This window comes from Tamandua tetradactyla, chromosome 5 (genome assembly GCF_023851605.1).
Source record: "Tamandua tetradactyla isolate mTamTet1 chromosome 5, mTamTet1.pri, whole genome shotgun sequence".
NCBI classification, from domain to species: Eukaryota; Metazoa; Chordata; class Mammalia; order Pilosa; family Myrmecophagidae; genus Tamandua; species Tamandua tetradactyla.
In genome coordinates, this window is record NC_135331.1 from 158,477,204 (window position 1) to 158,494,553 (window position 17,350).

Consider the following 17,350-nt stretch of genomic DNA (forward strand, 5'->3'; position numbering starts at 1 on the left):
GATAAACATATACATCAATGGAACAGACCTAAGAGATCAGAACAAAAACCAAGTTTCTATGGTTAACTAATTTTCAAGAGAGTTGCCAAGACCATTCAATGGAGAAAGAAAAATCTTCTCAACAAATGGTGCTGGATCAACTGGAAATCCACATGTAAAAGAATGAATTTGAAACCCTAACTTATATTCTATACAAAAAAACAAAATGGATCAAAGGTCTAAATGTATAAGTTATAAAACTTGTAGAAGGAAAATAAATGTAGGTATAAATCTTCATGACCCTAGACTAGATAATGTTTTTTTTGAAAGGACAACAAAAACACAAGCAACCGAAGAAAAAACAGAAAAACTGGACTTGACCAAAATTAAAAACTTAGGTGCTTTGAAAGGATACTATAAGAAAGTAAGCTAACAAAAGTAATTAGAGTGGTGATTGATTTACAACTCTATTAACACACTAAACACTAATGAAATGTACACTTTATAGGGGTAAACTCTAAGCTTTGTGAATTATATCTCAATAATACTGTTATTTAAAAAAAAATTAAACCACCTAAAATCTTCTAAGAATGTGTGTGCGTGTGAGTGTGTGACTATTGCATATAATACAGATTCAAAAATTCTCATTGGTTTAATATTCCCACTTAACTTGTTTGTTTTAACTTTAACAGAAGATCTTTGGGATTGAAAATATCATGTTGACCATTAAACTCTAGAGGCCTAAAAAGAGTCAATCCCTTTGCAAACTCTTCTGACCACAGACTTTGTCAGGCCCCAACTAGAAAAAACTAATAAAAAGGAGAAATAAATGAGATGCAATACATTCTCCCCCCCACCCCTTATCAAAAAAATCTATATAAAATACACTTTCCACCTTGTGAACTAGTCTTCCCAAGGCACTGAATTTTAAAACTACCAATGCTGTTGCTATTCCCAACAATTACTGGATGAGCTACAGAAAATCTTGACTTTATTTTTTAAAACAGAAGAAATCAAGAAAGAAAAAAAGGGTGTGGGAGGTAGGATGCCCTAAGAGTATAATTTACAAATGACATCATATTTGGATTATTGCTCTCTATATAATGAAATATTTTTAAAATACCACACATTTGGGGAAAACAGAATAATTTTATTTATCAGCTAAATTAATAAATATGGTTCAAACATTAAGGAGGACAGAATTCTAATATAGAAACACTAGAAAATAATTTAAATTTAACAATAAAGAACTGGTCTAAGGAGAAGCCCAAAAAGAAACTGGCAAGGTTGTAAGCTAAACCTGCTCTTGTAAAAGTGGAAAGGAAGCCAAAAAATGCAGCAGTAAAGGATGAAACTTCAGACAAAACAGTCAAAAGAGAAAGGGAGAGCAAAGGGAAAACAAACCAAAGTGACTAACCAAGAAACTAAAAGAACGTCTATCTACAGAAAATGGAGAAACTAAACAGGAGGAAAGTTTGGTCTCTAATGAAGCAAGAGACAAAGTAGCCTGTTCTGAGTAATATCTATACCACATCTTATCAGTGTATCTCTCATCTTGTAAAATCCAGAAGAATATTTTTAAAAAATCAATTATTTTGTAAACCCAAGCTTTTTAGTAACTCTAGAAGAAACGCTTTTAAGAAGGGTATCAGAACCCCACCTCATCCCATTTTTAAGGGTAAATACTTTCTTTTTTAATGAGGTGCAATAACTTACAGTTTATTTTTATACAACCAGAAAATAGTGGTCTACTGAATTTCGTAAGGGAGGCTCTGTCTGCCTTAGGTAACAAGTTAGTACTCCATAACATGGGGGAGGGAGGCAGCTTAATATTCTAAAATACAACACATACTAAATGGCTAGTTGGAGTCATAATTATGCCATTCATATTTTATTTAAGACTTCTATTTCTATGTTTTTTAATAGAATTGTCTCTTAGACACAACTACTTCCTGATCTTTACTCTCCTATCAAAATTGTGTGTACTATGTAACATCTCTGTAACAGTTTTTCTACGTTTTCTATGTCACAGTAACATTTATGTGCTGCGGAAGACTGGAAATTTGAGTAAATTGTGTATATGATATCAAATAATATTTGTTCGTGAATTAATAGGATTTATAATATAGCTGCTTACCAAATTGTGCTTGATACCCTCTTGAAGAAAATTTGCCTTAAGCTGAAAGTCACTGCAATCACACTAAAAAATAATTACATCTATGTGGCTTTTTATATTTTTGGTACATATGTTAAGAATTGTGTACATTTCCCTATAACGTTTGTAGGTTTATCTTCAAAGCAAGCAATAAAATCTCAATTATGAAATAAACAAATGGTACAGAATCATTTCTACTGTCACAAAAAGATATTCACAAAACAGTATTTATAATTCCATTTTTGTAAAACAATATATGTATGCATACACTTGTACAGAAAGGAATTAGTTATGGCTGGCTAAGGGTAGGAATATGAGTATTCGTTATGCTGCTCTTATTGCTTGTCTGTGTTTTTCCGATTTCTTAATGTCCACATGTGACTGATACATGAAAGAAAAAAACCGCAAGTTCATGTTGGTGACACAAACCATTAACTCTTTTGTAGGTATACATTATAATAAATGAGGAAACATTTTACCATGAGATAAAGCAGATAAGGCAGAAATTTAACAAATATGAGTCTAGGTGAAGGGTATATGGATAATAGTATTCATGCAACTTTTCCATGGCTTTGAAATAGTTCAAACATAGAAAGTTGAAGGAAAATAATGTAAAGGAAATACTCTAGAATTTAATCCTCCCCCTAAAACAGTATTTGATTTTATACAGGTTAAGCGTGCGCTATATCAATAATACACAAATTCTTTAAAACATTTTGCTTAAGTCAGCTCACAGAGGTTAAATCAAAGCCAGCTGCAATTATCAACATAAATACGCTGATACAGAGATGTATACCCATAAACAAAAATATGTCCATGTAAGAATAAACGCCATTTTTTCATTTAAATTCCCCTATTGTATCTCTTTAGTAACCAACTGCATATGTCTCTTCTACATATACTTTTTCTAATACAAATCTATTCATTAACATAACAAGTGTCAAAAATATCAGCTCCATAAAATGCTCATCTCACCTCATCTAAGTCAGGGATATAAACTGGTTTTTCTTCAAAGCCAACGGGCATTGGTTCACTGTAGGGAATTTTTACTTCTTCATAGATCTTGGCATTCTCTCTTTGGATTCCTTCTGGTAAAATCATCTATAAGCACCAAAAATCAAAATCCAAAATATTTTTAAAAAAAGCAATTCTGGGTAAACAGTTCTTAAATTAGAGAGTCAGAGAGAGAGATAACACTGCTGGGTTTTATGAACAGAGTGCTGGTAAATAAATTTAGCTAATTTAAGAGAAGTTTAGCTTAAATCAAAAAACAAATCAAATCAAATCAAAACAAAACCCTAATACAAAGTGTTCCTATATTAGGCATTTCATATAACAAATGGGCCAATTTAGGTTGATAAATCCTAATGTATGTATTAATAGACAGTATTCCTGAATATAAAAGCACTCACATAGCGAGAGAAAATGTATCATAAACAGGTAAAAACTTAGTAAAAAAAAATAAGAAACTCCTAAATCTCAAAAATACATATTGTATAAATAATGAAAAGTAGAACAAATATTTTCTAAATATCAACTACATAAAAGGAACTTTATGTATATTGCTTTTTTAGTTCATTTTCCCCAATATTTTTAAGTACAATTTAGCATGGCACAATCAACTAATACTTCAGTCACAAAGGAAATAAGAGAAAAATTATGTGTCATTTCCTTACAACAGACTTATTGTTCAAAAGGGCTCAGACACCAGTGACATACCTTTGCACCAGCAATGAATGCTGATGTTTTCATAGCTTCAGCCTGGGAATCATAAACATGGGGATAACGTGTTTTTTCAAGGTCTATCTCTCTTTGTCTGCTCAGAATTGGAACGGTTCTGGCATTCAAAAGTGCCTGTTCTCTGTAAACACAAAAATTATAGGCTCAATTTTAAACTTTTATCTTGAAAAGAAAATAACTATAACAAGGTCAAAATAATAATATTTGGACTTTCGGAGAAGATGGCGGCTTAGTAAGACGCGCGGGTCTTACTTCCTCCTCCAGAACAGCTACTAAAGAAACAGAAACGGTACAGAACAGCTCCCGGAGCCACAACAGAGACCAAAAACACAGCGTACCCCCTTCTGGAACGGCTGAACCAGCTGGGAGAATCCGCTGCAGTGAGATCCCCGAGGGGTGTGCGCTTCCCCGGGCCATGGCAGGTGGCAGCCGGAGCCCCTCCCTCCATCCTTCCCGAGCCGGCTGGGAGATTTGGACAGGCGGTCCCCTCAAGCCGCGACGGCCGGCGCCCCCTGCCACACACGGCATCCCGGGCCAGCTGGGAGATTTGGATCGGAGGTTCCCCAAGTCGCGGAGGCCGGCGACCTTGGTCCCTTCCACACACGTGGCTTCCCGGTCCGGCTGGGAACTTTGGATTGGTACTCCCACAAGCCGTGGCGGCCAGTGCCCACCGCCACGCTTGGCTTCCCGGGGCGGCTGGGAGATTTGGATCGGTACTCCCCCAAGCCGCGGAGACCGGCGCCGTCCCCCACGTGCGGATTCCCGGGCCGGCTGGGAGATTAGACTCGGCACTCCCCCAAGCCGTGGTAGCCGGCGTCCCCCCCCCCCACGCGCGGATTCCTGGGCCGGCTGGGAAATTTGGATCGGCACTCCCACAAGCCGCTTCGGCTGGTGAACCTCCACCACATTGAGAGTCTTCCAAAGTTAAAGGAGCCACAGCAACTTTTACTGGTGGGACTTGCAGACAGACGAGCACCACATACTGGGTAGGATAAGAAAAACAGAGCCCAGAGATTTCACAGGAAAATCTTTCAATCTGCTGGGTCCCACACCCAGAGAAATCTGATTAAATGCCCAGATGTCAGCAAAAAATAACGGATCACATGAGGAAAATTGAAGATATGGCCCAGTCAAAGGAACAAACCAATAGTTCAAATGAGATACAGGAGCTGAGACAACTAATGCTGAATATACGAACAGAAATGGAAAACCTATTCAAAAACCGAATCAATAAATTGAGGGAGGACATGAAGAAGGCATGGGATCAACAAAAAGAAGAAATAGAAAGTCTGAAAAAACAAATCACAGAACTTATGGGATTGAAGGACAAAGTAGAAAAGATGGAAAAAACAATGGATACCTACAATGGTAGATTTAAAGAGATAGAGGCTAGAATTAGTGAACTGGAGGATGGAACATCTGAATTCCAAAAAGAAACAGAAACTATAGGGAAAAGAATGGAAAAAATTTGAGCAGGGGCTCAGGGAATTGAAGGATAATATGAAGCGCACAAATATATGTGTTGTGCGTGTCCCAGAGGGAAAAGAGAAGGGAAAAGGAGGAGAAAAACTAATGGAAGAAATTAGCACTGAAAATTTCCCAACTCTTATGAAAGACCTAAAATTACAGATCCAAGAAGTGCAGCTACCCCAAAGAGAATAGACCCAAATAGGCGTTCTCCAAGAAACTTACTAGTTAGAATGCCAGAGGTCAAAGAGAAAGAGAGGATCTTGAAAGCAGCAAGAGAAAAACAATTCATCACATACAAGGGAAACCCAATAAAACTATGTATAGATTTCTCCGCAGAAACCATGGAAGCTAGAAGACAGTGGGATGATATATTTAAATTACTAAAAGAGAAAAACTGCCAACCAAGACTCCTATATTCAGCAAAATTGTCCTTCAAAAATGAGGGAGAAATTAAAACATTCTCAGACAAAAAGTCACTGAGAGAATTTGTGACCAAGAGACCAGCTCTGCAAGAAATACTAAAGGGAGCACTAGACTCAGATACTAAAAGAAAGAAGAGAGAGGTGTGGAGAAGAGTGTAGAAAGAAGGAAAGTCAGATATGATATATATAATACAAAAGGCAAAATGGTAGAGGAAAATATTATCCAAACAGTAATAACACTAAATGTTAATGGACTGAATTCTCCAATCAAAAGACACAGACTGGCAGAATGGATTAAAAAACAGGACACATCTATATGCTGTCTACAGGAAACATATCTCAGACCCAAAGATAAACATAGGCTGAAAGTGAAAGGTTGGGAAAAGATATTTCATGCAAATAACAACCAGAAAAGAGCAGGAGTAGCTATACTAATATCCAACAAATTAGACTTCAAATGTAAAACAGATAAAAGAGGCAAAGAAGGATACTATCTACTAATAAAACGAACAATTAAACAAGAAGACATAACAATCATAAATATTTATGCACTGAAACAGAATGCCCCAAAATACGTGAGCAATACACTGCAATCACTGAAAAGGGTAACAGACACATCTACCATAATAGTTGGAGACCTGAATTCACCACTCTCATCATTGGACAGAACATCTAGAGAGGATCAATAAAGAAATAGAGAATTTGAATATTACAAGAAATGAGCTAGACTTAACAGACATTTATACGACATTACATCCCACAACAGCAGGATACACCTTTTTCTCAAGTGCTCATGGATCATTCTCAAAGATAGGCCATATGCTGGGTCACAAAGCAAGTCTTAACAAATTTAAAAAGATTGAAATCATACATAACACTTTCTAGGATCCTAAAGTTGGAAATCAATAATAGGCGGAGTGCCAGAAAATTCACAAATACGTGGAGGATCAACAACACACTCTTAAACAACAACTGGGTCAAGGAAGAAATTGCTAGAGAAATTAGTAAATATCTCGAGGCGAATGAAAACAAAAACACAACATATCAAAACCTATGGGACGCAGCAAAGGCAGTGCTAAGAGGGAAATTTATTGCCCTAAATGCCTATATTAGAAAAGAAGAAAAGGCAAAAATGCAGGAGTTAATTGTCCACTTGGAAGAACTGGAGAAAGAACAGCAAACTAACCCCAAAGCAAGCAAAAGGAAAGAAATAACAAAGATTAGAGCAGTAATAAATGAAATTGAAAACATGAAAACAATAGAGAAAATCAATAAGACCAGAAGTTGGTTCTATGAGAAAATCAATAAGATTGATGGGCCCTTAGCAAGATTGACAAAAAGAAGAAGAGAGAGGACACAAATAAATAAGATCAGAAATGGAAGAGGAGACATAACCACTGACCTCAAGAAATAAAGGAGGTAATAACAGGATACTATGAACAACTTTACGCTAATAAATACACCAATGTAGATGAAATGGACGGGTTCCTGGAAAGGCATGAACAACCAGCTTTGACTCAAGAAGAAATAGATGACCTCAACAAACCAATCACAAGTAAAGAAATTGAATTAGTCATTCAAAAGCTTCCTAAAAAGAAAAGTCCAGGACCAGATGGCTTCACATGTGAATTCTACCAAACGTTCCAGAAAGAATTAGTACCAATTCTCCTCAAACTCTTCAAAAAAATCGAAGTGGAGGGAAAACTACCTAATTCATTCTATGAAGCCAACATCACCCTCATACCAAAACCAGGCAAAGATATTAAAAAAAAAGAAAACTACAGACCAATCTCTCTAATGAATATAGATGCAAAAATCCTCAATAAAATTCTAGCAAATCGTATCCAACAACACATTAAAAGAATTATACATCATGACCAAGTAGGATTCATCCCAGGTATGCAAGGATGGTTCAACATAAGAAAATCAATTAATGTAATATCAACAAATCAAAGCAGAAAAATCACATGATCATCTCAATTGATGCAGAGAAGGCATTTGACAAGATTCAATATCCTTTCCTGTTGAAAACACTTCCAAGGATAGGAATACAAGGGAACTTCCTTAAAATGATAGAGGGAATATATGAAAAACCCACAGCTAATATCATCCTCAATGGGGAAAAATTGAAAACTTTCCCCCTAAGATCAGGAACAAGACAAGGATGTCCACTATCACCACTATTATTCAACATTGTGTTGGAGGTTCTAGCCAGAGCAATTAGACAAGAAAAAGAAATACAAGGCATCAAAATTGGAAAGGAAGAAGTAAAACTATCACTGTTTGCAGATGATATGATACTATACGTCGAAAACCCGGAAAAATCCACAACAAAACTACTAGAGCTAATAAATGAGGACAGCAAAGTAGCAGGTTACAAGATCAACATTCAAAAATCTGTAGCATTTCTATACACTAGTAATGAACAAGCTGAGGGGGAATCAAGAAACGAATCCCATTTACAATTGCAACTAAAAGAATAAAATACCTAGGAATAAATTTAACTAAAGAGACAAAAAACCTATATAAAGAAAACTACAAAAAACTGTTAAAAGAAATCACAGAAGACCTAAATAGATGGAAGGGCATACCGTGTTCATGGATTGGAAGACTAAATATAGTTAAGATGTCAATCCTACCTAAATTGATTTACAGATTCAATGCAATACCAATCAAAATCCCAACAACTTATTTTTCAGAAATAGAGAAACCAGTAAGCAAATTTATCTGGAAGGGCAGGGTGCCCCGATGCTAAAAACATCTTGAGGAAAAAAAACGAAGCTAGAGGTCTCGCGCTGCCTGACTTTAAGGCATATTATGAAGCCACAGTGGTCAAAACAGCATGGTATTGGCATAAAGATAGATATATCGACCAATGGAATTGAATAGAGTGCTCAGATATAGACCCTCTCATCTATGGACATTTGATCTTTGATAAGGCAGTCAAGCCAACTCACCTGGGACAGAACAGTCTCTTCAATAAATGGTGCCTAGAGAACTGGATATCCATATGCAAAAGGATGAAAGAAGACCCATCTCTCACACCCTATACAAAAGTTAACTCAAAATGGATCAAAGATCTAAACATTAGGTCTAAGACCATAAAACAGTTAGAGGAAAATGTAGGGAGATATCTTATGGATCTTACAACTGGAGGCGGTTTTATGGACCTTAAACCTAAAGCAAGAGCACTGAAGAAAGAAAGAAATAAATGGGAGCTCCTCAAAATTAAACACTTTTGTGCATCAAAGAACTTCATCAAGAAAGTAGAAAGACAGCCTACACAATGGGAGACAATATTTGGAAATGACATATCTGACAAAGGTCTAGTATCCAGAATTTATAAAGAGATTGTTCAACTCAACAACAAAAAGACAGCCAACCCAATTACAAAATGGGAAAAAGACTTAAACAGACACCTACCAGACAGAAGAGGAAATACAAATGGCCAAAAGGCACATGAAGAGATGCTGAATGTCCCTGGCCATTACAGAAATGCAAATCAAAACCACAATGAGATATAATCTCACACCCACCAGAATGGCCATTATCAACAAAACAGAAAATGACAAGTGCTGGAGAGGATATGGAGAAGGAGGCACACTTATCCACTGTTGGTGGGAATGTCAAATGCTGCAACCACTGTGGAAGGCAGTTTGGCGGTTCCTCAAAAAACTGGATATAGAATTGCCATACGACCCAGCAATACCATTGCTAGGTATCTACTCAAAGGACTTAAGGGCAAAGACACAAACGGACATTTGCACACCAATGTTTATAGCAGCATTATTTACAATTGCAAAGAGATGGAAACAGCCAAAATGTCCATCAACAGACGAGTGGCTAAACAAACTGTGGTATATACATACGATGGAATATTATGCAGCTTTAAGACAGGACAAACTTATGAAGCATGTAATAACATGGATGGACCTAGAGAACATTATACTGAGTGAGTCTAGCCAAAAACTAAAAGACAAATACTGTATGGTCCCACTGATGTGAACCGACATTAGAGAATAAACTTGGAATATGTCATTGGTAACAGAGAGCAGCAGGAGTTAGAAACAGGGTAAGATAATGGGTAATTGGAGATGAAGGGATACAGACTGTGCAACAGGACTAGATACAAAAACTCAAAAATGGACAGCACAATACTACCTAATTGTAATGTAATTATGTTAAAACACTGAATGAAGCTGCATCTGAGCTATAGTTTTTTGTTTGTTTGTTTGTGTTTTTTGTTCTTTTTATATATTTTTTATTTTTATTATTATTTTTATTTTTTTCTCTATAGTATCATTCTATATCTTTTTCTGTTGTTTTGCTAGTTCTTTTCCTAAATGGGCGCAAATGTACTAAGAAATGATGATCATACATCTATGTGATGATATTAAGAATTACTGATTGCATATGTAGAATGGAATGATTTCTAAATGTTGTGGTAGTTAATTTTTTTTCATTAATAAAAAAAAAATTCGTGAATTTTTAATACTTAGATTTTAAGAACTTTGCTATCCAAATGTGTAGATTTTTTCCTTGTTGCCTTAATTTTAAATTGGTTTATGAAAAACTGCACACAAACACAGGCTTTACAATGAGTGTATGGATCCATTTTTGGTGGTTCGAAGTGTATTGTTTGTTTTCTTTAATAAAAAACATGCAAAAAAAAATAATAATAATATTTCACAGAGCCTTCCATTCTAAAAGCAAAAAAAACTAAACAAAGGAAGATATTAGCAATTCTAAAATTTTCTGGGCTAGAAACAGGAGTCAACACTATTTTTAGATAATGTTAAATGTTATTTACAATTTTCTTTTCCTCGATCCAAAGACTTTTTTAAATAAGTAAAAATCCCTCTTATGAAAATGGATCTCAATATTTAAAGAACTAGGTGTAATAACGTCTGTCTTTATTTCATTTTTCCCTTTTCCACATCTAAAAAACATGGGAAAATGAAGTCATTAAGAAAGGGAAGAAAACAGAAGTATTATCAATTTATGTAGGCTTTTCACAAATCTTAACTTAGACATTGTGCACAGAACCTAAAATCAGCTTACCTCTATAATTTCTACATAGAAATCTCTCACCTATGTGGATGCAACCACAAATATGCTAAGTAAACAGATCACTGCTTTCTTAAGCCAGAAAATTAGGTTTTCATGCAACGAAATTCTATTATTCTAGAAAACATTACTAGAAGAATCATCTAAAATGCTAAACCTAAACTAAAAAATGATAATGATACATAAAAGTAGCAATTACAGCAGAAGAATCTGTCAGTTTTTGGCATTTATTACCTTTGCATCCGTAATTCCTTAGGATCAAAGCACATCAGTCCTTCTCCTGAAACTTCTCCATCTTCTCCAGCCTTTTTTTCTCGTCTGGCAATTCTTTTTTCTTCACGGCGATATTGTTTCATTAACTGCTTTTCTTGTTCAGAATGGATAGTGACTTGACAACCATAATTAGGTTTAGCATTTTCTCCTAAAATTTTTTTGCAATTGTCTACAATGCAAATTTAAGAAACATTTTACCAATCTCACAGTTTACAGCATTTATCATTCTTTGTTGCCCACCCTCTACCCACCATGTAAACACAAAACAGAATACTCTAACAAATAACAAGTAATTTTTAAAAACTGGTACATTTAAGCGGCAACCAAGGTGGCACAGTGAGAAGCTTAATGGTTCCATCCCCCAACAGAAGCTCTGACTAACCCCTAGCAGAAACATCTTTTCAAAGCTTTATAAAAGTTAAATGACTGCAAAAAGAGGGCAAGAGCCAAATCAAGAAAAAAACTACTTAAAAGCAGTATGACCTTGTGTCTTTCCCAATCCCCTCACCAGCTTGGTACAAAGTCAGTTCACATTCCTAATGGGAGACCCTGGTTCTGGCTCCAGAGGGAGGAGAGTAACCCTTATGCACATTATGGCAACATACAATCTGTCTGTCATTGGGCAGTCACGCATGTCTGGTGGTGACTGGAGGGACTCACCAACCAAGAACTTGCACACGAGGCAGTAACCAATCTCTCCTACAGCATGCTGTGGGAGAGTAGTAAAATCATGGCTGCCTGTCTGGTATAAGGTATGAGCAGCTACAGGACCAAAAAAACTACTGCTTAGAGAAGAGAGAACATTTGTATCTGAGTAATTGGAATTCCTAGGGCTACTGTGCATGACCAAGACAAGACATAAGCTCACTAAGGATCAGGCAGAGCCTTATGCTTTGGCCTCAAGCTAGTCTCTAAATTCATTGTATTAACAAAGCCCAAAAAAGTGTTTTCTTTCTTAACTTTTTATTTCTTTGTTTTTAAGTTCCTGGCATCAAAGGAAAGCTCTATCATAATACTACCTGAAGTAACTGGACACATGCTTAAGGAACAGATGCCACAGAGTCTAATTTCTGGTGATAACATTTCAAAATATTAAAGTATTCTGATTCAACAAAAGATTACAAACATACAGAGAAAGAGGAGGCAATAACCCAGGCAAAAGAGGAGATTAAAACATTAGGAATCATCAATGAGGAGGACCAGACAATATCATTGTTAGGTATCTACTCAGAGGACATGATGGCAAGGACACAAACGGACATTTGCACACCAATGTTTATAGCAGCATTATTTACAATTGTGAAGAGATGGAAACAGCCAAATGTTCATCAACAGACGAGAGGCTAAATAAACTGTGGTATATACAAATGATGGAATATTATACAGCTGTAAGACAGAGTGAAGCTATGAAGCATGTAACAATATGGATGGACCTTAAGGACATTATGCTGAGTGAGATTAGCCAGAAAAAAAAGGACAAATATTGTATGGTCTCACTGATAGGAACTGACAGTAGTGAATAAACTTGGAGAATTTCATTGGTAACAGAGACCATAAGGAGATAGAAATAGGGTAAGATATTGGGTAACTGGAGTTGAAGGGATATCGACTGTGCAACAGGACTGATTGTATAAACTCAGAAATGGATAGCACAATACTACCTAACTGTAATACAATTATGTTAAAATAATGAATGAAGCTGAATGCGAGAATGACAGAGGGAAGAGGGCTGGGGGCACAAAAGAAATCAGAAAGAGGGTGGGCCGCGGTGGCTCAGCGGGCAAAGTGCTTGCCTGCTATGCCGGAGGACCTCGGTTCGATTCCCGGCCCCAGCCCATGTAACAAAAACGGAGAAACAGAATACAATAAAACAAGAAAATGTTTAAAAATGTTTCCCTTTCTTCCTTCCTTCCTTCCTTCTATCCTTCCTTCCTTCTCTCTGTCTTTAAAAAAAAAAAAAAAAAAAGAAATCAGAAAGAAAGATAGACAATACAGACTGAGATGGTATAATCTAGGAATGCCTAGAGTATATAATGATAGTGACTAAATATGCAAATGTAAAAGTGTTTTTGCATTAGGAAGAAAAAAGGAATGTCATTATTGCAGGGTATTAAAAATAGACGGTAATTAATATTTAAAAATTTTAACTTATGTGTGAGACTAAAGCAAAAAATGTTTATTTATTTGGTACAAAATTTATATTTTGACTAGTGTATTTCCTAATATAACTTATGTAGACAGCTTAATTGAACACCATAAGTACATGGAACCTTGAATCCAGCATGAAATTTTGTTGGTTAGTCCAGAGTGATGCCCCAATAAATCCCAGAGTGTGGTAGTTAGATTCAGTTGTCAACTTGGCCAGGTGAACGTGCCTAGTTCTGTTGCTGTGGACATGAGCCAATGGTACGTGAACCTCATCTGTTGCTGATTACATCTGCAGTCAGCTAGGAGTTGTGCCTGCTACAATGAATGACATTTGCTGGTGCTTAAATGAGAGAGCGCAAGGTAGCACAGCCCAAGCAGTTCAGCATACCTCATCTCAGCACTCGCAGCTCAGCCCAGGCCTTTGGAGATGCAGAAAGGAATCATCCCAGGGAAAGTTGAATGGAACCCAAAAGCCTGGAGAGAAGGCCAGCAGAGACCATCCTGTGCCTTCCCACGTAAGAAAGAACCTCAGTGGAAAGTTAACTGCCTTTCCTCTGAAGAAGTAACAAAATAAATCCCCTTTTATTAAAAGCCAATCCGTCTCTGGTGTGTTGCATTCCGGGGGCTAGCAAACTAGAACATGGAGTGATTTGAACAGTGAATAAAAAAGTATTCGCAAAGTCCCTGTGGGGGAATGGTGAGAAAATCAGAAAATTCAACTTCCCCAAGTTGAATTCTTGATATTCTCACAAGCAGTGCAGACAACCAAAGCAATAGGCTAAGCCCCCAATCTTGGGGGTTGTTCATATGAAACTTAACCCAACAAAAGATAGGTCAAGCTTCCTTAAAATTAGGCCTAAGAGTCACTCGCAAGAGAACCTCTTTTGTGCTCAAATGTGGCCTCTCTCTTCAGCCAACACAACAAGCAAACTCACTGCTCTCCCCCTGTCTACGTGGGACATGACTCCCAAGGGTGTGGACCTTCCTGGCAATATGGGACAGAAATCCTAGAATGAGCTGAGACTCAGCATCAACGGATTGAAAAAATATTCTTGACCAAAAAAGGGGGAAGAGTGAAATGAGACAAAATAAAGTGTCAATGGCTGCGAGATTCTAAACAGAGTTGAGAGGTTATCCTGGAGGTTATTCTTACGCATTAAATAGATATCACCTTGTTAGTCAAGATGTAATGGGGAGGCTGGAGGGAACTGCCTGAAAATGTAGATCTGTGTTCCAGTAGCCATGGTTCTTGAAGATGATTGTATAATGATATAGCTTTCACAATGTGACTATGTGATTGTGAAAACTTCATGTCTGAATACTTCTTTTATCTACCTTATCAACAGACGAGTAAAACATACGGAATAAAAATAAATAATAGGGGGAACAAACGTTAAAATAAATTTAGACTGAAATGCCAGTGACCAATGAAAGGGAAGGGTAAGGGGTATGGTATGTATGAATTTTTTTCTGTTGTCTTTTTATTTCTTTTTCTGAATGGATGCAAATGTTCTAAGAAATGATCATGATGATGAATATGCAACTATATGATGATATTGTGAATTACTGATTCACAATGTAGAACGGAATGATCATAAATTAAGAATGTTTGTGTTTGTTATATTTTTTAAAAAAATTTAAAAATTAATTAAAAAAAAGATTGCAAAACATACAGAGAAAGAGGAGGCAATAATCCATGTAACGGAGGAGATTAAAGCATTAGGAATCATCAGTGAGGAGGACTAGACTGGAACATATGAGAAAAATAATTTTTTAACATGATCCTAAATACAAAGAGCTAAAGGAAAACATGGAAAAAACAGATTCAAGAAATGCAACATTTTTACCAATCTCAGACAAAGTTTAAAACCTTATGAAAACCATTTCTTTGTTGCTCACCCTCTACTCCAACACAAACACAAAGAACTGTAAGAAATGAAGAGAATGACAGAAGAACTCAGGGAGGAGATCAACAGACAGATGAAAATTATGAACAGAAAGAACCAAACAGAGCAGAAGACCACAGTAATAGAAGTAAAAAATTCCCTAGAGGATTTCAGCAGCAGACTGGAGGTGGCAGAAAAAAAAGACAACCAAAGAAATTGAATATAGGACTATTGAAATCATTCAGTCTGACTAGCAGAAGAAGAAAGAATGAAGAAAAGTGAACAGAACCTAAGTAAACTGTAGGACATTGTCAAGCATATCAATATATGCATTATGGAAGTCTCAGAAGAAGAGAGAAAGATGCAGAGAGAATATTTAAAGAAATAATGGCTGCAAACTTCACAAATTTAATGACAGACATAAATGCACACACGCAAAATGTTCGAGAAATTCCCAACAGGATAAACCCAACTAGACCTACACCAGAGCACATTATAACTAAAATATGAAATACCAAAGATAAAGAGGGAATTCTGAAAGCCACAAGAGAGAAACAAAATGTCAAATACAAAGGTACCTCTGTAAGATTAAGTGCCAATTTCTCATAAAAAATCATGGGGCAAGAAGGCAATGGGATGACATGTTTAATGTGCTGAAAGCAAAAAACTGCAAACTAACAGTTCCATATGCAATAAAACCATCTTTCAAAAATGAAGAAAAGATTAAGACAACTCAGATCAACAAAAGCCAAGGGAGTTTATCATCACTAAACTCGCCCTACAAGAGATGTTAAAAAGAGTTTTAGGGAGAGACAGGCCCAAGATGGGAACTTAGTGAGATGTGGAATTTAGTTTGTCCTCCAGAGAAGCTAGTAAATAGCCAGGAACAGTACAGACCAGCTGCTGGGGCCTCATCAAACACACTGCATAAACCAGTCTGAACAAGCTAGATGAGCTGCGATCCCATCCAGAACAGTGATCCCCCAAGCCAAAGAGGACAGTGACCCTTCTCAACAGGCTGGTTACCAGAGGGGACAAGAAAGAGACTTCATTAACAGCAAAGGGCTGAGATCAGCCAATCTCCAAATGTGGAATTAATTAACAAATTCTGACTGCTAAAAATAGACCTCCAGCTCAGCTGTAAATGGAGTAAAAGCCAAGGTTGCTGGTTTTTGCCATGCCCCAGAGGGGGTAGGGCTGACATAAAAAGAAACAAAACAAACAACAACAACAACAAAAAAACAGTTTTTTTTTTCAGATCAGACAGCACAAAATATTTTAAAAGGTCTGGGTCCTGAAAGAAAGGAGGGGGTACACAGGACATAGAGATACACAGAGCAACTTACCAACTTAAGCTCTTGACTGGCAAACTTGAGGAACAGGGGTCCTGCTCTGAAATGGATCATTTCTCTTTTCTATTTTGTGGCATGTTTCTAAGCCCTGACTGCTCTTTGCACAGAACTGCAAGCCTTCTCAGGCTCTAACTGTGCCAGGCAAGGGTGGCATTAAGCTTGTCTGAGAGGCAAACAGGGTGGTCAGATTAAAGGAACTAATTCTCTGGAGGCTGTGCCTTCCCAAGGAAAGGGGTGGGGCCCAGCTCGGGTGGAATCCCTCCCTCAAGGAATTCAGACCCCAGGGTCTGGAAAACTGAAGCAATTAAAGCCAGACTACAACCTCTCCTCTGTTTCCACCAAGACCCAGCAAGGAGAGCCTCCTGAAGTTAAAGGTACCGCATCACTTTACGGTGGTGGGACTCATAGACAGACAAGCGCCACATACTGGGCAGTAAAAGAAAAACACAATCTAGAGGCTTCATAGGAAACTCTTTCAACCTGCAGGGTCTCCTCCTCAGGGATAACTGATGCAGGTGACTCTTTCCTCCTGAGAGAAGACCAGTCTGGTCTGAGAAAATCTGACTGGAGTCTATATTACTTAAGTAGCCCCTCCTAAGGGGGAAAAAAAGGCACTATACAGGCAGGGCAGGTAAAAGAAAAGGAAGAACTGAAAAAAATTCAAATCTATTAATCAAAACCTAAGCTAGAGGTCTAGAATAAGTTAAACTGAATGTCAAAGAACAGATAGACAAGAAAGTCATCCAGCAAGAAAATCCTAGGTAAAAAAGTGAAAACAATCTCCAGAATAAACTAATTAAGGAAATTAAATGTCTAGACGCCAAACAAAAATAATGAATCATACAAGGAAAACTGAAG

General features: G+C 36.9%; 1 protein-coding gene across 5 annotated transcripts in view; it reads right to left on the reverse strand.

The window, feature by feature from the left end:
• Window positions 1-17,350, reverse strand: part of ASCC3 (activating signal cointegrator 1 complex subunit 3) — a 439,851-nt gene that overhangs the window by 323,611 nt on the left and 98,890 nt on the right. For all 5 annotated transcript variants that reach the window (XM_077162486.1, XM_077162488.1, XM_077162487.1 and 2 more), the window contains 3 exons: window positions 11,068-11,275; window positions 3,854-3,995; window positions 3,110-3,235 (listed from right to left, as the gene is read on the reverse strand). In XM_077162486.1, coding sequence (XP_077018601.1) covers window positions 3,110-3,235; window positions 3,854-3,995; window positions 11,068-11,275 — 476 coding nt within the window. The remainder of the gene's footprint in view (window positions 1-3,109; window positions 3,236-3,853; window positions 3,996-11,067; window positions 11,276-17,350) is intronic.